Source organism: Phaethon aethereus (assembly GCF_964289735.1).
Source record: "Phaethon aethereus genome assembly, chromosome: 1".
Lineage (NCBI taxonomy): Eukaryota > Metazoa > Chordata > Aves > Phaethontiformes > Phaethontidae > Phaethon > Phaethon aethereus.
The window spans coordinates 148940070-148961557 of NC_138575.1; the positions used below are offsets into that span (position 1 = coordinate 148940070).

General features: G+C 48.4%; 1 protein-coding gene across 1 annotated transcript in view; it reads right to left on the reverse strand.

Annotated features, from left to right (window-relative positions):
- Positions 1–13246, reverse strand: part of LONRF2 (LON peptidase N-terminal domain and ring finger 2) — a gene marked incomplete at its 3' end in the record, with an annotated part of 33687 nt that extends 20441 nt beyond the window's left edge. The window contains exon 1 of the mRNA XM_082003576.1: positions 11075–13246. Coding sequence (XP_081859702.1) covers positions 11075–11846 — 772 coding nt within the window. The 5' untranslated portion in view covers positions 11847–13246. The remainder of the gene's footprint in view (positions 1–11074) is intronic.
- Between the last annotated feature and the right edge of the window lie 8242 nt (positions 13247–21488).

Consider the following 21488-nt stretch of genomic DNA (forward strand, 5'->3'; position numbering starts at 1 on the left):
CAGGAAGGCAATTAGAGCAATTAAGAGAATTCACCAAACTGACCGTAGATGACGATAGAGGTTTTACTGTAATAAACTACTGCTGAGATTTCTTCCAGGAACTCAGCACAAAAAGAACATGTTTAAAGTTGCTAGAACTCCCTAATCCTCCTTATCTGATATTTCTTCCTAGAAAAGCACGTTTTATTCAAACCTATTTCAATCCTAAGCATATTTCCTGAATGCATGAACAGAACTGAAAGTGTCACTACAAAAACACCTTTCAGTCTTGCTAGCAAGAGTCAGCCTGTGCAGGACTTCAGGGGGAAGTTTTTTCCCACATTTTAAAGAAACGTCTGTCCCTGGAGAGAGGAAGAAATTTGGCTTGCTTTATGTTATGCATTCAGTTCTGCACAATTCAGTATTGAAAGCCTTTTCATAAGCTTGAAAAATAATATGAAACATTTATTTTAATTTCAGTGAGAAATTAGCAAGATTTAGTAATTAACTGAATAGCAAGCTAGTTTTTCTCCTCCAGACTTCATGCAAGCATGACAAGTCTGTGCACAAAAAATGGCTGCGTGGGGGCTGGGGGGGGCACAGAGGAAGGAGCATGCTTGATAAAATAATTAACAGAAGAAATGATGACATTCAGGACATTCAAATGAAACTTCATTCCACAGCAAAGATGAAAGCCAGGGTCAGCTTCCCAAAACCGATTAGGAGGGACAACAAACATGATGGCATACTTGCAATCAGCAAGCCCACATTTTCTCAGCCTGCCTTAATTAGATTAATAAATGGATTTTTAAAAATAAACAGTATCTTCTGAATATCATGGCTCTTCCTCCCTGCATTTACATCAGTGGTAGTCTTCAGCAGGTGAAAAAAAGGTAAGACCCCAGAGGAAGCATGCAAGAGCTTTTAGCACACAGAGGATGAGAGGAAGGAACCTTCTTCCTCCGCAAGCCCACTCTTGCAACCCAGTACCCTTCCACTGCGATTAGGAGAGAACACTTGCAAACAGTACTCCGCAAGCAAACGTAACAGCTATTTCCACCAGGTGACCCACGCTGCCAGACATAGCAATGTACGAGTTTACAAGCTCTTGAAATAGGCTGTGCTGGGCGGGGGGGGGGCGGGGGGGAGTGCTGGGCACTCCACTGCCATCCTCCGCTCGGAGCCCACGCCACCAACCCACCGCAGCGCTGGTTTGCACGTGCAAAGGTCTCTTTCCTCGCCCACACTCACGCTGCCCACAGCCGGTGTAATAAAACCCATCTCCTCCTCCGATGGAGTTTGTCTCCCATCAAGCTCTATTGATTTTATTGTATTTTATCTTCATGCAGATATGAAATATTTTTTGGTCCTACTTTTCCTCCTTCAGAAGTCCCCATTACAACTTTCAAAAAGCCACCCCAAGCCAAAATTTTCTCTCCCCTCACCGCCACGGGGAAGCCACTTCAGAGCCCAGAGAGCCCCACTACAGCTCACCTGCGCCACACAGCTACAGAGCTGGTCCATGCCCAACTGGGATTTTGTCTCTACACACGACCTAAGCGCCGTGAGGTGAAAAAGCAGCGGAGATCTATTTAAACCAGGGTGGAGAAACTACAGCCACCACTTCACTGGCAGAATTGAAGCTGCAACCCTCTCCCCTTGCTGTCCCCCCAGGACATGGGACATCCCTCAAATGAGGGAAGGCCGAGAGACCTGGGGCTGTTTAGTCTGGAGAAGAGAAGGCTGAGAGGGGACCTTATCAATGTCTATAAATCTCTGAAGGTTGGCTGTCAGGAGGATGGAGCCAGTCTCTTTTCAGCAGTGCCCAGTGGTAGGATGAGGGGCAACAGGCACAAACTGCAGCACAGGAAGTTCCACCCCACCATGAGGAAAAGCTTCTTTACTGGGAGGGTGATGGAGCACTGGAACAGGCTGCCCAGAGAGGTTGTGCAGTCTCCTTCTCTGGAGACCTTCAAAACCCGACTGGACATGTTCCTGTGCAACCTGCCCTAGGTGATCCTGCCTTGGCAGGGGGGTTGGACCAGATGATCTTCAGAGGTCCCTTCCAACCCCTACCATTCTGTGATTCTGTGACATCCACGCACTCCTTTGCCCTGCAGCATGCTTACCCAGGTGCTCTCTGGTCTGGGGGACAGGGAGACATCAAGAAACTCCCTCGTATTACCACTTTGACTGAAACAAAGGACACTGGCTACAGATGAGCTGGACTATTCTTAAGAACATACAATTTAAGACTGAATTAATTTCTTCCCAGGCCTCTGTATTTTGCTGTTCAGAAGTCCAGACTTAGGAGCACAGATATTTCTGTGTGCTGGACAAAATGCTTTGGATTCCCAGCAGTTTTATTTCAGGCTCAGTAAGTTCTCACTTAGGAAGCTCCATACATTATTTAAAGCCAGATTGTCATCACCACTAAGCACAGCTAATCACTGCTCCCATCATTACTCAAGAGAAACACCATAAGGGAAGTTATATGCTACCTGGAAGAAGAGCTGCTACAAAGAAGGTGCTGCTAACTTTGCGCCCTTGCTTTTGGACTGTACTTCTAGCCTAATGAGGCAGAGGCGTGCCAGACCAATTACATTAATCTACAGTTTAGTTTGCATTTCCACTACTGCAAAGCCAGTGATAACCTTCTTTAAAACCAGTTAAGTGATGAATTGCATGGTACAGCAAAAGTCCTCAAGTCGAGTGTGTCCAGTGTAGTGCTAGGTGTAATATTAGATCTTTACTTCCCTCCTACCCAAATCCTAATCTTTCAACATTTTTGCTAGATGCATGCTACTCTTTCCAGGTAAAATAGCATGAATCAACACCTCCTCCCTACATTTTCAGGTCCCATTCTACCCCTTGGACATTTGGGCACTCCTTCAGGTGACATACCCCATGGCTGCTTGGCACTAGTATAATAAAACCATTCAGTACACAGATGTGACTGTCTTTCAATGTTTACTAGTTATCCCAGCATTTAGTTTGGGGTTCAGGTAAGGTTTCCTACCAAAGCCTCAGTCAGAACTGAGGTACCCTCTCGAAACAGCAGGTACAGAGACTGTCCCAAAGCAAGAAGCCTATAGATCGAAGTACAAAGACATAACAAGTAAGCTTCAAAACCAAACCACCCCAGGAGGCCAGACCCCTGGCTGATCTCCAAAACCCACAAGGAAAAGTCCCAGCCCCTCCACAGAAACAGAGCACTGTGCTAGGTACACATGAACCTGTGACTGCAAGGAGACACCAAAGACATGTTGTGCTTCACCGCCAGGTGGGACCAGCCAAGTAGGTTTGCCTACTTGGCATGATCGCAGTTAACAAGATCAATTTACAGACAGATATTCTACCATAATATGACTTTACCAGTGATAGCCCAGTTGCCCTCTTTGTCACAATCAGTACATAAGCTACATTTCTACCAATTACTCTTCAGTCTCTATAACCTTCGCTTTTTCCAGTTAAAGCTTATTTAGCTTTAGCCCAGAATTTATGGCTCCCTGCAACTTGCAAAAAGGACGTTCTTGTTTCTCAGCTAATTACTTCACTGCCTCCATCCTCAAATAGAGCTGATCACTTAATACATTTGTAAGAGAGAAAAAGTTGTGCAGTATCCTACTCATTTTAAGATTAGGAACCGCAAGTCAGTTCTGTAAGTATCTTCTTCCAAAAGCAAAAGACATCATGTTATACTTTATCACAGCAAAAGAAAAAACAGAATATGCTGTTTGAAGAGACTTCAAAAATTCTTCAGCCTGATACGTAAATATAGTTCATTCTCTAGGATTGTTGGAAGTAGTTCAATTTATAGGAAATTACGTCTGGGTTACATACATGGCAGGGGGAATACTCACCCTATCTGAAGTGGTACATAAGTAAGTTATATGAGCAATGTTAACTACTTAAAAAAAAAAACCCCACACCCAAAGCCTGTCTGCTGTGCAGCACGATGCCTCCTCCCCTCGGTGCCCGCGACGCGTAAGCCTCCTGTCCAGCACAGCCACAGTCTTGCAGCCCTGCAAACCCCTTGCCTTCAGCAGACCCTCTGCAAGCTGGCAAAACGTCCAGAGATCCAACTACAGGATCTGAGCTTTCGACCGCAAGCTGTTTACAAGTCAGGAGTAATACAAGCTCCTGCTCCGAAGTACTTGACACGTTTCCAGTGGTGTCATAAGTGAAGTATTTACTACTGTTTTTCAAGCACTAGCTCATTAAAAAAACAGAGTGGCTGAGGGACAGAAGGCTGCAAAATACCGTGAGTTTAAAAATAACACTCAGACTACTGCAACAGTCTCTAGGTAACCTGGACTCCTACTTTTACACATTTTTCTGCCCCTGTAACACAGAAAAAACAGGTTTTGGAGACACTCTTTAAGCGGATTCCAACAGGTGCTTTTACAGGGCGATGGGAAAGTTCCTTTTTTAGCATAAATCCTCTAATCAGCAAGCATCTACTATTTTTTGTAGCATGTAATTTCAGAAAAACTACCTCTCGTTCTTCACTTAGAAGTCATGCTTTCCTTTAGGAACTACAAAATTAAATATTCTTCTGATAAATTATTAAACTTACTAAACCATTTGCTGTTCCAGGAGTCATGACAGCTGTCTACCATGGTGTGTTTTGTTTTTTGGGTTTGTTTTGTTTTGTTTTTTAATGTCTGATACAACAAAGACTTACTTCTTTACTACTGGAAAATGTTCCCAAGACCCTGTGAGGAAGGAAGAGTCGGTAAACCGACCGCACCAGAAAAAGACAACTGACCTTATCTTCTAATAGCAAACTTCTAGAAATAGTGTACAAAAGAAGATGCCATTAAAGTGTACTTAATACACATAATTCACATACAGGTGCATGTGGGTGCTCTCTAGCAGTTTTCTTCGAACAAAGCAATTTCAGTGCAAGTGCACAAGTCCCTAGAAAACAGTAGCAGAATTAATAAAACACACGGCATCAGTCACCTTTATAAAAATGTAAGCACGGTTTTCTAAAGAGAGTTTAGCAGCAGAAAGGGACTCTGCTGCTTCTGACCTTGACCCATGACTAGCACAGAAACTCTTCACCTGACAGGTCTGCAGTAGGATAGCACCAAGGGGATGTCCCACCACCCCACCAAGAAATTCTGATCATCTTCCCCCACCCTCCCTTATCTGCAACAACTCAGAAGCAGGCTTGGAAGAAAAATGCCCCAGCAAATAATTTCAGGGGCATAGAAGAACACTTGCCCATAGCTATCTCACTCATGGCTGTAAGCACTCAGCTCAAGTCCCAAGAATGCTTGGTTGGAAGCTTGCTTATGCCATGGTCTCCAAGAAGAGGCACCAGTGCCACAACCTGGCATTTACCAAGCAGGAAAACCCACAGCAGTTGCTCTTGAATCAACCTGCACTGAATGTCTGTAGCTTTAACAGCTTGAGAGCTAGTATGGAAGGTCAACAGATAAGACACTTATTTTCTATGTGCAACATTGCTACGTCTGGGTTTTTTTAACCTACTTAAGAGTTACCAATGTAAAGGTGAGGCAAAGGGGAAGGAAAAGCCAAAGTTACACATCAACTACCCACCTACCTATCCAGTACACCAAGAACAGTGTAGTTGAATGTTTGCAAAGACAACTATGTGAACAACTGTCTACACAGACCAGAGCAGACAGGACAGGACAAAGAAGGCCATGACAGTTTGCAGATACCCTGTACTGAGGTCAAACCACCTCCGACTTGCTGCTCAAGCAAAGCAGCAGCCACAAGCTCAGGAGCACAGAGGCAGCATCAAGCCCCTCGCCACGCAAACTCAGTGCTTGGCATGAGAGGGCAATGGTGGTACGGTGACCCCGAGGAGGTGACCCGCCCAGCACACCACCCAAAACAGCGAGCAAGGCCCAAGCGGAGCAGGAACCAGTATTGACACCATGGCAAGAGGCTCCGTCTGCTTGTGAACAGGCATATTTTGGCCCGAGACCTTGTCCTCACACAACTGATGCTCCCTTTACGCCTCTTTTCTACTGCCTCCTGGCCTGCCCCCTGAATTCAATTCTTATGAAGGAAGAATTTGGAAGGCACCAGATATACTTCCATGAATTGCTTGACCACAAAATAAATCAGCGCTGAGTAGCCACATTAAACTTTCCTTCGGATCAGTCCAATTTATGGTGAACCTCTGGCTGGGATGAGCAAGGAAAAACGTCTCCCTGCCCAGGTCTGGCCAAGAGAGGCAGATCCTTCTCTGGCCACCAAAGCCCAGGAAAGCTCCTACATTTTGTTTCTAACAACACCCCAGACACCACCCTGTGGGCTGCGGTTCAGCGCACGGTTCTCCACCCCAGGAGATGCAAGACGGAGCATCTCCAGCAGCATCTCCCTGCAGCACACCAACTCTGACCCTACATTGGGCTTGATACAAACTCCCCTCCTCTCCTTGGCCTTTCCTGCACTGTCCTTATCCACTGGAAACTGAGATCCATGCAGAGGACTTAGGAAGAAAAGGCCCCCTTTGCAGATATATCTACCCTTAACTCCACTGTGCTTTTAAGACTCTCTGATACAGCTGAACCCTATCTCCTACATGTTTATTCTGAAACCCTTGTGGGGAAGGAATTAAAATGCTGGGCAATGTGAGCAGCTATGTGCATCAGCTATCCCCCCCGCCCATGGAAAACCTATTTCTGCTCAGGAAGAGCCCATCACACCAGAAGTAAACACAGCCACTCCAAGGGACAGCTGTGGCTTTTACTGCTCTCCGGAGGCGGCGACGCTTCTCAGGCTTGGCAGACTTCGCAGCGGTGGGCAATTACGTGCTGGAGCCAATGTGCCTCACGCAGAAACAAGGGGTCCTGGCACGCCGCTGCCCAGATGCGATGTGTGTCACTGCAGTGGGAGCCAGACACGATTGCACAGCGTGCAGCAGGCAAGCGAGCACCTGCTTCATCGCGCCGCAGGAGCTGGGGCACGGCCATCCCTCCCCACCCGAAGAGGCTCGTTGGGGATTAGGGTCAGGCGAGCGCAGGCTTGAGGGACTGCCGGAGACCTGCAATTGCCGACACAGCTTGGGAACCAACGCTGTTACAAAACCTACAGTGGCAGCAGGCGTCAGAGGACTGCACCGCTGGGATTTTTATCTCCAAGGATGCTAACTGGCCGACTCAGTACGAAGAAGGGCACAGCAAAACGCGGGCGGAGGGCATGAGCCACTGCCACCCAAACCCCCTCATGCTCTGCGTGTGCCTTCGCTTACGAGCGCGCCCTCACCCCGAGGAGAGCTTGGTCAGCTTCAGAGCTGTATAGCATCTGATCTTAAAAGTGTACAGTGTGCTCCTACTTGGCCAGCACAAGACAGTATTTTTTGATACAGACCGTGCCATAAGAATGAACGTTGTTGTTGTGCTCCCACCCCTGCCATGATACAGTCTTTGGCTGTATAAAGTTACGCATGGTACTTGGGAAAAGCCCTATTCGTTACCTTCCCCACGAAGCAACAGCTGCCTGCTACCTCTGTAACTGAGAATCACTTTATAGAAAGAAAACAAACACCCAAAGCACACTCCCAAAAAGCACACCCTCAAAATACGCACATTAATTTGTCACAGAAATCTAGCTTCCTTTAGTTTCAGGCACACAGCTTAAAGGGTCTGTAAACCAGGATACACAGAGACAACTGTACTCCTCCCAGGCACCGTCCCTCCGGAGAGCATCTCCATCAGAGCTGCAGGTGAGAGGAAAAATGGTGCAGAAAGTACCTACTGCACAAAAAAAAGCCCCGAACCCAAACAAACAAAAAAACACAAACCAATCCTGCACGCATATATGATAACATATTTCAGTTTAATTGACCTAAGAATTCATATAATCAGAAAACGAGTGAGAAGAGAAGGGATGGCAGAGAGGAAGCCCACCTCTGATACCCCAGCTCTCTGAATTTCAGCTTTGTGGGGAACAGCCCCGAGAGCGAGATCTGGACAATACTTGATATTATGATGGCTGAGCTGCATAAAGCTTGGCACAAAGAGCGATCCAGTTGAAAACAAATGCTTCCTTTCAAGCACCCCGACATGTGCTTGCTTTGAAGCTGTGGTAATTAGATACCTTGCAATAATGCAGGATCTATTCCAGTGTCTATGGCAGCAAAAAAAGCCAGCGACTTACTTTAAAACAGCAGATCACCAAGCTGTGGGCATCTCAAGAGGGCTAGGAGGATCAAATAGTAAAGCTGATTTTCTTAAAAACAACAACAAGAAAACCCACACAACCACACTTCAATCCATAGCAGACTCTTAACAGAGCAAACTCGGGAGCAATGCTGGCACTGGAGATCTGACAGTTAAGGACAAAAGATGAACATATTTGCTAAGACTAAGCTTTTGCAAGACTAACTAGTTTACCTGGAAAAAATAGACAAGTTAAAGGCATGTAACACCTCTTTTGAGACCTGAAATTAGAAGCAGATATTCCAGATGGTACTGGAAATGTGTACTGGCTGCATGACAGGAGCCTTTTATAGTTTAGACCTGGAGCACCTCGACAATTAGCTACCAATCAGGCTGCAACCAGAATGAGGGAAGTAACCAGTAACTGGAAAACTTGCTTTAGTCTTACATCACACAAAGCCAGTTGTTGCAGATGGAGCAGGAAAGTACTCCGCAAGAAACACCAGTAACAAAATCCCACTGAGTGGTGCATCCTGCCAAGGAGCCTGGAATTTTACCTAACTTAATACAGCAATTGTATAATCAACGTGTTCACGGGCAATGTCTGTAAAAAGAAATTGCAAGGATACCCAAGCCCTTGACTCTCAATACATAAGCTTCTGGAGGTTAAAAAAAGCAGTTATTTTTCTTCACATATTAAAAGTCTTAAATACCTGACAGTGGCTCATAACCATTTCAAGTGGCCCATATGTTAACACTTAAGAAGTACTGAACAGTTAGAAAACAGCCATGTTTTCCCATTTTTACCTCCTATTTACTGCAATACTTGTCTGGAAAGCATAAAGGCAACTCCAGCAAGCCAAAGGGCAGTACCTGATAAGCATATGGTAAGAATTTCAGAACACGAGGGGCAGACAGCAGTTCGACCTGTGAGAAATGGCATCGGCACACAACGAAACAGGAAAAAAGGCAAAAGGCTGGGGGGTGGCCTATTCTTCAGCAACAGGAATGAGGATCTGCTACTGGGAAGCTACAACATGCCAGCCTACGGTTTTAGGATTTCAAAAGTCAGACAGATACGAGCTATTATTTTTAATAAGAACTAAAAAAAAAAATTAAGCAATTTTAGCCCTGCTGACAGGGCAAGGAGCTTCTGAACAAATTCCCAGCATGCTTGGGAAGCTACAGAAGACACTGCAAGGGAGTTATCTCAAGATCCCAATGCACAGCAGCCATGGCTGGAGATCCGTGCTCCAGGGCTGTGCCAGAGGGCTAGCAGCACACTACAGTCTTCCCTCTCCTTTCTTCTTGCGGAAGAAACACACGCGGCAGTGAGAAACTGTCCTCTAAAAAAAAAATCACATCAAGTGCTTGTTTTGTTGATGAGATGCTATCTTCCCCAGCAATGGGACCCTGAACTCAAAACATGTAGAGGCTCCACTACTGACAACTCGCTATATCCACCAGTGACCTACATCAAGCCTCTCCCCTGCCTCTGCTTCACCTCTCCATCCTGCCCTACTTTAATAGAGATTACTTCAGCTAAACCGTATAATAGTTTTACAGAGAGGACTCAGCTAGGACTGAAAACTTGCCACAACTAGCTGGAAAAGTGGAATAAATAACCAAACTAACAGTTTACATGGTTAACATCAACTGTGAGGCGATAGTACGCTATGCTATCCCCAACTCTTGTATCTCAGATGCCTATCATGCAACTGTGGCAAAAAATGAAAGCAAGTCAGGGTATAATGGTGCATAATGCATAATGGTGTGTTTCTCTCCACAGCAGCCAGCAAATCAACAAAAGGGTAAAGATTCAGATCCTGTAAAAACCAGGATCGAGGAAAGCGATTTGACTCAAAGTAGAGGAGCTCTTCCACAGAGGAGAGGCACAGTTTTCTCTACATTTGCCTTCCGAAGACATTTACGCGCAGGATTTCATCTCCGTTAACACGAGCGAGGCTTTCTCCCAACTTCCTCCTCAATTAAACCGGTCATCTATCACGCTTAGACTGGAGGAGTGGCAGATCCCAGGGGATTTGCCGAGATCCCGGCTCTTCCCAGCTCCATGCCTCTCTCCAGGCGCTGGAGATACTCATGGTGTTGTTCCACCCCCACCGCCTGCAGAGCAAACAAGCCAGGAGCACGCACGCACACCAGCCTTACTACACGGCTACAACCGAGCGAGCAGGATCCACCTACTACTCGGCGCAGAGACTGAAAACAACCCGGTTTTGACAAACTGGGCCTGCCACCGGTTTGGCAGAGGAGAAAGGCAGACCGTGCTGGTTTTATTTAAACGCAGGCTCTTCAGAGACTACTTTGTACGTAGAAATACCGCACGCCTATGAAGAGGTTACACTCAAAACACACGCGGATCGTCTCCACAAGTCAAAATGCGTATTTATCTTGAATACTTTGCGCAGGCTAAGGTAAAGGAGATGTTCTGAGCCTTTACGTCTCTAGGTATTTCATTGTTTTCAAAGGCTATGTTCTTCTGAAGATGCGACTGCGTGTAGCTGAATGAATCCGACCCACACACCGATTTCTCCCACGGAGCCGCGGTAGGGCTCTAACACGACCACTACTGCTTATCCTTTACTTAAAATATGGTTTCCCCCCACATCGAAAAGCGGGTTTTCTAGAAATACTGCATAATGAGTCATCGACTGCAGGCAGTTAAACGCCAGGCACCTTCTGAGCAAGGACAAAAATAACAGCGGAGCAAAAATAGCCATTCGCTGGGGGGTGGGGGGAAGGCGGGGGTGTGGATTCATTCTCAAAACTTCCCCCAGGTGCCCTCTCCCACCATTCACCACAAATCCCCTCCCCACTCCGCTGCTGCGGGGGGTGAGCAGCCCGGGGGCCGGCAGACAGTGATGCCCTCGCACCCCCCGCCCCCCCTTCTCCGCCCCCTCCTCCCGCTCCCCCCCACCCCCGCTCACCCATCTCCAGGGCCTGGTTGTACTTCTCCAGGGCGGCCGGCAGCTCCTGGCGCTCCCGCAGCGCGTCGCCCTCGGCGCGGAGCCGCCGCGCCCGGCTCTCGGCGCCGAACCACTTGTGCAGCAGGTTGCCCAGCACCACGTTGACCCGCGGGCGGGCGGCGGAGGCGGGCGATGGCGGCGACGAGGCGGCGGCGACGACGACGGCTGCGGGGGTCGCCTCGACAGGACGGCGAGGGCGGTGGCAGCGGCCGCAGTCGCCAGGCTCGGCGCAGCGGCGGCAGTGGGTGTGCCCGCAGTGCAGGGTGACCGGCTCGCACAGCAGCCGCCGGCACAGCGGGCAGGCGAAGAGCTCGGGCGGGCGGCAGCACGCCGGGTCGCCCAGCCCCTCGCCTTCCGCCCCGCCGCCGGGCCCGCCGCTCCCCCAGGGCGGGAGGCGTAGCTCCTTATCGCGGATGCTAAGGGCGAAGCTCTCGGCCAGCTCCCGCAGCTCCTCGGGCCGCAGCCGCGCCAGCCGCGCCGCCGCGCCGTAGGCGTCCAGCGCCTCGGCCATGCGGCCGGCCCGCGCCAGCGCGTCGGCGCGGCGGAGGCACAGGCCCCGCTCGGGCTGCGGCAGCCCCGCCAGCTCCGAGCCGTAGATCTCGGCCGCCAGCTCGAAGTTGCCGCCGCGGAAGGCCTCCTCCGCCACCTGCAGCATCTCGGCGCAGGGTCCCCCCGCCGCGGCCCCGGTCCCGGCGGCGGGGGGCAGCGCGCAGGGCCCCGGGCCCAGCTCCATGCCCGCGCGGCGCCGCCGGCCCCGGGCCGCCCTACTCCATGCCGGCCCCGCGGCGCTGCCGACTCCGGCTCCTTCCTGGGAGGGGACGGCGACGGAAGGGAGGGCGGGAGGGGGCGGGTCACATCGCTGCAGCAGGGGGGCGGCTCCCGGGCGGCGGGAGGGGACGACGGGGGGCGGCTCGCACCGCCCCCGCGGGCACGGCTCCCGCCTGATGCAAGGGGCGGCCGGTTGTGTAAGCCGCCCTCCCCCGGGGCGGCGGGGCCGAGGCTGCGCTCCCTCCTTCCCTCCGGGCCCGCCCGGCGGTCGTCGCCGCCAGGTGCCGGTGCCGCACGTGCCCGCGCGCCGGCCCGCCGGCGGCGGCTGCCAGCGGGAGCGAGGCGAGGGGGTTTCCGCTGTGCGGCTCCTGCTGGGCTCAGCCTCTTCCTTCCCGTTTCCTGGTGCCCGGCCTTAACCGCTTCCTCGCCGGGGCTGCCCGCCCCTCTCCGCCCCGGCCCGCCGGGAGCGGCCGCGGCGCCGCCGCCACTGCCCCCACACCCCCCGCAGTGCTCGGACACCACCCCCCCCCCCCCGGCCTCAGCACCCCACAGGATGGGTGGGTTGCGTTACCGGTTATTGCGTGGTTGTATTTCCCTGGACCCCGAAGAAAGCAAGCACGTGCTTTCTCTTAAATAAAAAAAAATAATAATTTAAAAAAAATTTCTCAAACACCACAACTCTCAGGGAAAAAAAAAAAATCCTTTTCTGTGAGCGGCAGCTTTGCCAGCTCAGCTTGGGACCCGCGAGTCGTGCTGAGCGCTGGCTTGTGCATCGGCAGCAACAATAAAGATAATGCAGCTGGAAGTTAGTTAATCATGCGTGAGTCAGAAAGGAATCCGACTTGCTCCGCAGGAATAACAGGAGTAAAAAAAAAGAAAAGAAAAAAAAAAAGAAAAAGGCAACGTTTATTTTAGACACAGCTGTAAACAAACCGTTCGGAGGAGCGGAGAGCCTGTCAGATGAAGGAGGAGGTTCCCGTTTGCAAACGCTGCTTGGATTGCAGCTGGACGGCGGGGGGTACTTGGGTCTTTGCCTCTCTCCTGCCAGGCCTTAAGCCCCCAAGTGACGGCGTCTTAGCCCGTGTTAGGAAAATCTCGTTCCTTGACTAGCGCACTGACTATTGTACCAGTTAGTCTTTATAGTATGTCTTTATATCAACTTTCTTAATAGTATGAAATTGTATTAACTTTCTTTATATAGAGAGAGAGTTTACATCATAAAGTCATGCTTACATACACAGTCATGCTTAAGTAACCGTGAATAGTCATGACCAAAGATCCCCAGCTCATGGCAAGGAGGAGGACAGGCCCCACCCGGAAGGTAAGGACCTTTGTTTCTCGGAATCTCAAAGTCACCCACGAAGGATGAAGGATACCCCTGGACTACTGAAGTAACACCGGCACGCTAGCCCCTCCAACACCTCTGTGAAACCCTCCCCGTATCTGGCATCATTGATAATAAACTATAGCATGACCGGCTCCAGGGACATCTAGGTCAACAAAGAAGCAGGAGGATGATGATGATGTAGAATTAGAGTTGCTTTGCAAAACAGTAATGTGTGTGTGTTAAGTTGGGCTGTGACTTACTCCTTTTGCAATGTTAATGTTTCTAACAGTGGTTCTTTGAGTGATGCTCGCCGGTCCAACACTCGCACCACCCTCCTTGGCTCAAGGTTTCTGTTTCAGAAGCCAGCCTCAGCATCCTGTCACTATTTCGTCATTCCCTTTTTGACATTTTCACTTGGAATTAGGATGGGATTGAATCCCATTGCCATTTTATCAGAGTCAGCTGGGGACACGATTCATAGTGTGAGGGATGAGTTGATTCGTGTAGAGAAAATTTAGTGAATATCTATATGTAAATATGTTTGAAGCAAATGTCGTGATAAAGGTATGTATGGGGGGCATGACCATAAACAGAGAGGTGGCGATAAACAGAAGAAACCATAATTTTTGTGTAACTTCCTGATATGTGTATGTTAGTTCCTGATATACTAGTACAAACCAGTGTTGTAGATAACCGCAGAAATGTCGAGAAGATGTATAGCCAAATAAGGTAGCATTATATAAGTAGAATAACAGAGCGCATGTGCAAACAGAAAGGTCATGTAGAGTGCGCGGACGAAGAGGAGCATCTTCCTCCCAACGACCACCAGACGACCACCTAGAAAAGGACGAAGCATGCGCAGACTGGGGAAGTGGTGACACACTTAGAGGAGGAGTCATCTTCTGAGAAAAAGGCGGAGAAAGGCGAGAAACGAAGCCTAGAAAAGTATAAAGGAGGGGATTGTAAGAAGTGAAGGTGTGCGTCTTGGTGGAGCGGAGACTCCCGGTGCACCCAGCACTGTTTGCTTGCCTCTATTCGTTTAATAAATTGTAAACTTAAATTAGAATCCTGTTTGGGACTAAATCATTTATCACAACAGTGTAGAGGACCAAAGTGGTGCGGCTCATTCTTCTCTGCCATACCAAGGACAAGCTACGGGATCATGGATGGACGATGAAAATGTGGACCTGCCGCTTGAGCCACCTGCCAGCATTATTCTCTGGTTCCTGGGACCCTGACGAGGATCAGCAGCGTTTCTGCTGATTGATCCCGCTCCCCCAGCCATTAGGCATTTTGGTTGGGAAGCCCCCAGCAGCCCTCCTTGCTTTCCTGCGGAAGGAGGGAACAGGCGAGTCCGTCCTGCCACGCTGCTTTTTCCCACACACCTTGGGATTGCTGCCTGACGGCCCTTCACCTCCACTCGTCCCTTCTGGCGGGTGGCTGGCAGGGCAGAGGCTCCGGTGGCCGTATTGAACACGGCCAGTCAGCCCCTCCATTCGCTGCTTGCGCTTGTGTCGTGCTGCGCCGGCGTGCTGCGGCCCCTTCCTCATCAATGCTCAGCAGGTGCTGCTAGAAGAACCTACCGCTAAGTGAGGCTACTGCTTTATTTAGCAACGCGATCAATAGCCTCTTGGCATGCAGCCTCCTTTTTTTTCAAGACATCTGTTTGCAAAGGAACAAAATTACCTCGCTGCTGTTCAAACTGACTCAGCGTGTCATCTTTTCTCTTCTTCCTGCGCACAGAATTGCTTGCCTCCAGCATCTGAGCACACCTCTTCGCCTCGATGCCTATTTTGTGGGCCTTTCGCAGGTTGTCTTGCTCCAGAACGTGGTTCATTCGTATGTCTGGCCAGGGCAGTACCCTGTGCTTGTATCTGCTCTTTGCCTATGCCAGCAACGATGCCGCTTTGATACAGCTCCCTTTTGCAACACCGGTAAGAATTCCCTGAGCCTGAGTGTTAACACACTGCAAGAAAGAATGATAGCCTAAGAAACAGAGGGAAAGAAACAAAAGTAAAAATATTAATGATCTATACTTAAGAAGCTCATGCTTCTTACTGAAATTATCACTAGTATGCCCAGGTTATTCATCCAAAGTCAGCAGACGTGACATAGGAGGTTCCTGCCAAGCAGTTCAGTGGAAGAGGTGCCCCACAACATGGTCGTGTGCTTTATGGCTTCTTGCTGGACAAACTACAAGCGACTGATTGCAACAGCCACAAAGCAGAATGTATTTTTTATAAAGGATCTGAAAGCTGACTGAAATACCAAAGTTGATTTATAATTTTTATTAGAAGAAAAGCTGTAGCTACTGCCTACTGCAGTTGCCTACTTGCCTACTGCAAGAGATGAAAGACCTTCTCTTGTACTCACCAAAACCATGGCAAAACTTCTGTTTTCTTAAAAAACCCCCATCACCCATGTGGCGGGTTGTTGGAGGTGCTCCCCACTGCAGTGTTTCTTTCCCTGTTAATACCATGTCGGAGTGGCTCTCAAGCAATGTGCAGTTGCAGAAGTCCATCCGCTTTCCAAGGGGAGAATTACAGGTGCTTACTCCACTGAGTCACTATTACACACTTCAAAGCTGACAGTAGGTTTCCTTTAAGTTTGGAGCCTAATTTTCAACTTCATCCTGAGGCCCAGCTTTCCCAGGGTTTTCCCCAGGGTGGAATTTTGCTTGAAGTTTGAAGTGGAAAGGAGGAGATGAAGCTCCTGAACTTTGAAATCACAGCATTTGCATATTTGGAGGGCATTTTCAATTCCTCTAACACATTTCTATTCCAAGGTAGTTTGAAGTGTTAAACTCCAGCTTGTTTTGATGATCTTGTGGAGGAAATCTGTCTTTCATTGTTTTGGAAGAAGTTATTTACAAAAGAATGATAGGATATAATCAGCGCACAAGCACACACACACGTACCATGCTAAATTGTTACTGAAGTTGTAAAGTCAAAGACAGCACAATTAAGGCTGTTTATGCTTATTTAACTTGTCTCCTTCATGCATTAACCTGATACAATTTTAATTAATCACATACTATTTTCTCTACAGGATGCATGCCTCTTTCAGTGCACAGGAAAGAAGATACTCAGTTAATGGACACCCAATAGTAATATTTTTACCGGTCACTGTGTAGTCCCCCTTACCTTTTAATTTGTGTTAGTCATACCTCGCTGCAATAAGCAGAATTACAAATTTCCTTGTGTGCTTTTCTATAAAATTCAGCATTGGAATACTTCACAAATACACCCACATTTACATTTGCAACAAAAGCATGAGTCAAAATGAATAATAGTGCATCCTTTAACAGCTGGGAAGTTGAGGTACAGATGAGTTAAGTCCAGAGTGGCCACTAACTTGGAGCACTCGATTTAGCACGTGAAAGTTCAGAGCATGAACATGACTGTTTCAGCAGCACAGCTTCCTTCACTTGAGCTGCAGCTGGGCTGAGGTGCTGAGACTTCGGCCAGAGTTTGGGCCTCAGCTTGAGCACTGTGCAAACGAGAGCTGTACAATTAGCAATCCCCCTCCCAAGGCATGACTTAAACGCCTGACACTTTGGCACAAAAAAACCCACGGCACAGCGCGGAACCCCGTCCTCCCAGGCAGCGCTCAGCTGCTTTTCTCCTCCCCTAATCACCGACTCACTTATTACAAGCTTTCCAGCTTTCAAAGGAAAAAGGTCACTGTATGATTATTACTATCAAATTCTTTGTCAGTTTAATGAATTTGCCCCAGCTGAAATAGCGGAAATACTATTTTGTGTTTTTTTGGTTTTTTTTTTTAAAGAAAGCTTTTTTTCAGAAGTATCATTTTTATGAGAAAGGTGCAGGGTAGTGCCAGTGATGAAAAAGGTACTGGCTAAAATCTACTGATGTAAACATAACGAAGATAGTTTTTTCCCTTGGATGACGCGTAATATGTTAATCCAGCCAGGATGTGAATCGCAGGAGCTAGGACTGTTTCTGGAGGTTCTCATGCTTCCTTGCAACATCCCAGCCGGGGACGCGGATCTTGTCCTTTCAGCGTGACACATGTGGATCGTGTACGAAAGATATTCTTCTTAACTACATCCTGCATGGGCTGACTGGAAGATTAAACAGCTTAATAATTGTCCAACAAATCATTAACACATCCTATGATGTAAAAGGAGCCAATTAAAGTGTACTACTGAATTCCCTTCTGATAGCCACCATGCAGAGGAAGCGGCTCCTCGCTCTGAGATAAGCACTGTTAAGAAAATCCCCTTCTCTAACTATTATATCAATCAGTCTTTATAGTACGAAAGTGTATTAACTTTGTTTATATATATATTAGTTCACATTATACACTGTAAGTTAATGAGGTAGCGACGTTTTACTGGAGACTTTGGTACTGTTCATGCTTAAGTAAAACAAACTAAAGGGCAGCCCAGCCCTGGAAATAAGGACTTTGCTTCTTGAAAGCTTAGAGCTCTCCATGAAGGATAAAGGATACCCTGGGACAATGAAGATACTGCCAGCATCCTACCCGCTCTAACACGTCTTTGAAACCCTCCCAGCATCGTCTGGCCTCTTAGGTAAGTAACTCCAGCAAGACTGACTCCAGAGATGTCTGGATCAATAGACAAGCAGCAAGAATGCGGCAAAGATATAGTTGCTTTGCCAAGTTTTACTGCGGTAGTGTGGGTGTTAGTGATTAGTCAAATCGTGTTGTACCTGAACGTCTGAAGGCTATTAAGAACCCTGTGTAAAACCTCATTCAGGGTGCCACAATTTGGCTAGGGCACCTCACGCACATGAATAAATATTTGTATAATATTGTACATATTTGTATAATATGTAAAAAAAAACTCTTGTAATCCTCTACATTGCATCCGAGCCTCTTTCCATGGTCGGCACGGGCCAGTTGTGGATTTTCCTGAGAGCACCTGTTTCCTAACCGGAGGGCTACAGGGAGAGCGACGCCAGCAGCAGCGCCCGGTGGGAGCGGCTTGCCATCCGGGCACACGCAGCTGTGGACGTGGGTAGCTCATCCGAAGGAGGTCTCTTCCAACATCAGTTGCTTTGCTATTTCCCTGCACGGAGTTGGGGAATTTTTCAGTCTCGTTCGGTAAGCATCAGCTTGGATTTTCAGAATATCACAAATATTTTCCATTGTGCTGGTTCGCATGCCTGAAGAAATAGCAAGACCTCTGTTTCACTCTGTTGCTGGTGCTGTTGGACTTTTGGCAGGCAGAGGGTTGGAGCGGGATGTCCTCTTGCTGGGCGCTGATCTCCATCCACCTCTGGATACACGGGGTCAATTTGCTCACCGAGCAGGCAGGGGTTCTGCAAGGAAATCCCTGGTGAAAAAGGGCCAAGTTACACCCGTGTTGCAATCCCTGTTTGAACTGTGGCTTAGCAAAGCCCCGCTAGCACTCTGCCGGACTGCTGCACATGCTGAAGTGCAGCAACACCTGGACCGGGCTGAAAGCTAATGGCCCAAGCATTTGCCCCGCCTGGGTGGCAAGAGCTGTTGCCCAGGCTCATGTTGTGCCAGGGCTCCCTGAAGTTCAGTGAGATGACATACACCACGGCAAGGGACCCTTCTGGCATCTGGCATCAAACTTGTTTTAAAAAGCAGGATAGCACACTGCAGTTGGTGGCATCCCAAACCCCTTCTAGTGCCAGCCACCCATGTGGGTGGTTGTCCATCTGGATGGTGGGCACAGCAGGTGGCATCTCCATGGGTACAGAAGACATCAATGGGTGTCTGTAGGCCTCTCCCATTTCTGGAACGCTGCATGCTTTTCAGGGAGATGGGTTGCCTTGAAAATACAGATGAGGATCAGCATTTCTCAAGTTACACTCTCTCCCAGTCCTGATAGGACATCCGTATCTTCTCAGATGTTTTATCTCACTCTTGTCATGACTGACTTTTGTGTACATATAATGTTACATCTCTCTATTCACATGGCATTTTTTCACTGAGAAACATCTCATTTTCCAACTACTACTATTAGCTGAAAAAGGATCCATTGAAATGCACCACTTCACCCTGTTTCAGAGGGGATTCCCCTATAGTTTTACAATGTTGATGTGCCAACATACACCAGCAATTCTTCTCTGAGACTGTGCTCTGGAACAGATTTTCTAGGAGCCTGGAGAAGGACATCCCGGAGTTGTGCTTGAGCATCCTATCTGCGGTCACGACTCCCCGCAGTTCATGTGCTGAGGCCCAGGTACTACCCTCATTAATAGCAGAGTGGGGGCTTTCGTTTTGGGAGCGCTGCCTGGGATTCACCTGGACCTCAAGCATGAATTTCCTTCCCCACTTTAAAATTCTTGTTCGGTTGCAATCCAGCACAAGAAAGGTGAATAATGTCAATTAGACGCAGGCATGAGATACTGTTTTGCCTGCAAGAAACTTTCTCGCCCTGTTTTGATCACTTCTTTACTGTGAGTCAGCCTATGACACATTTTCATGAAACTCCCAGACATTATGCTCACAAAATTAAATATGGGTCAGATGGGAAACACATTATGAAGAGCTGAGTGTTAAGGCAGAAAAGAGATCATGTTCCTGCAGGTGGAGAGCAATGTCTTGTTCCCCCTGGAAACTATTGATCACTGTCTTCATGACCCCACGCAAGGAATACTCTTGGAGTCCATGCTGCAGCAATCCAATTTCAATTATAAAATGATTCTTGCTAAGGTGTTCAGTGTGGGCTCCTCACAGAGCATCCATCACCTTGAACCTCATTGCTATCATCAGCTCAAGCACTAGAAACCTCCTAAAAGCCTAGCAGCCTACAAAACGCATAGGCAGGTTGGAAGATAAAATTTGGAGAGAACATAGCAAAATCATAATACGTCTGTTGTTCTTTGCCAGTCAAGAGCAGACAGGACAAGGCAAGTTTCCACCCCCTAAACAATGAGTGTTTGTCCTTTTTTTTTTTTATTTGGCAGAGGCAAGTATTGGAAGGAGAGTGTAGTGGTTTTTCATATTTTGATTAAATGCTGATTTTGGGTTGCCATAGCAGAGCGGGCTGCTTCAGCAGAAAGGTCAGCCATCCTGTTCTGCGGGGTGTGGCCAAGGGGCTGAATTTTATCAGCCCATCCAAATCAGGGCACCTCTATTTCTGAGTCAGAGCCTTCAGTTTTTCTGCTCAGCGGGCCATGCCGTGGAAACGTGCGCTCAGGGAAGATCACTGGATGGCCACTGGGGGACTTGGAGAGGGAGCTGGCTCCAAACATCTCAGCCAAGAAGGGAAACTGGATGTTTGCTCCTCAGGCATGAAAATCGGTGTGCCAGGACTCTCCTGCAGCAGGAGGAGGCAGAGGATGCCAAGCCAAGATGAAGAGTGAGGTTACGTGGTTGGGCATCATCAGGGATGATGGTGTCACCCAGCTTGGAGGTGTGGTTGCACGCATCTCCCCACGCTCAGCCACCAGGACCCAGGCAGGACCGCCTGCCTCCATCACTGGGGATTGGGGAGGGTGGCAGCACTATGGCCACCTTCCCTGCTGGAGAAATGGCCTTCACCAAGGAAGTGTCCATTACCTCAGAAACCAAAAAGTCTGAAAGGGGCTGAACAAAGCTATGGAGGAGGTTTCTGCTTACACAGAAGAGGTGAGGCAGTAAAAGGACCTGAAAGAGGAGTAAGAGACTAATGAATAGGAAGGGCAGGAGGCTTGAACACCTGGTTAATGAATGGGCACCATCAGAAAAGAGACCAGAGCCAGAGAGCAGCTGTTTCAGCCGTATGGGAACAGTATGGCTGGGACTACGGAAATAATGGAGTGTGAACAGACATGAGATCTTGTCTGGAAAACACAGTGCAGGCAGGAATAGAAGTATTTAGACAAAGCCTGAACATTAGGGCCAAACCATAGGAAACCAAGATTACAGGTCTGAGTAACAAGAAGTACAGTGAAATGGATGATTGTGATCAAGTGTGAAAAGATCTGGCCTTTTGACCATGGCTAGGTACCCACCAAGGGCTGTTAGGAGAACACATCATGACTTATTTTAGCTGCAGGGAGAAAGAAGATAATAGCTGAAGCTATGTTTGGGGCTGACATTGCTCAGAGGGGCACTGGAGAGCAAAGCCAAGAACAGCTCTGAGGGACAACATCCTTCTGCCCCAGGATGGAAGGGATTAAAACATGAAAGAAAGGGGAATCAGGAGGCAACTGTCGCAAAGTTTCCATGGATGACAAGATGTAACAGCAAAACACATTGTGTAGGGGACAAAAACAGATTGGAGGAGAGCTAAAGTAGAATTAGAAGAATATAAAAGTCAGAGGCTCTGGGTAGCAT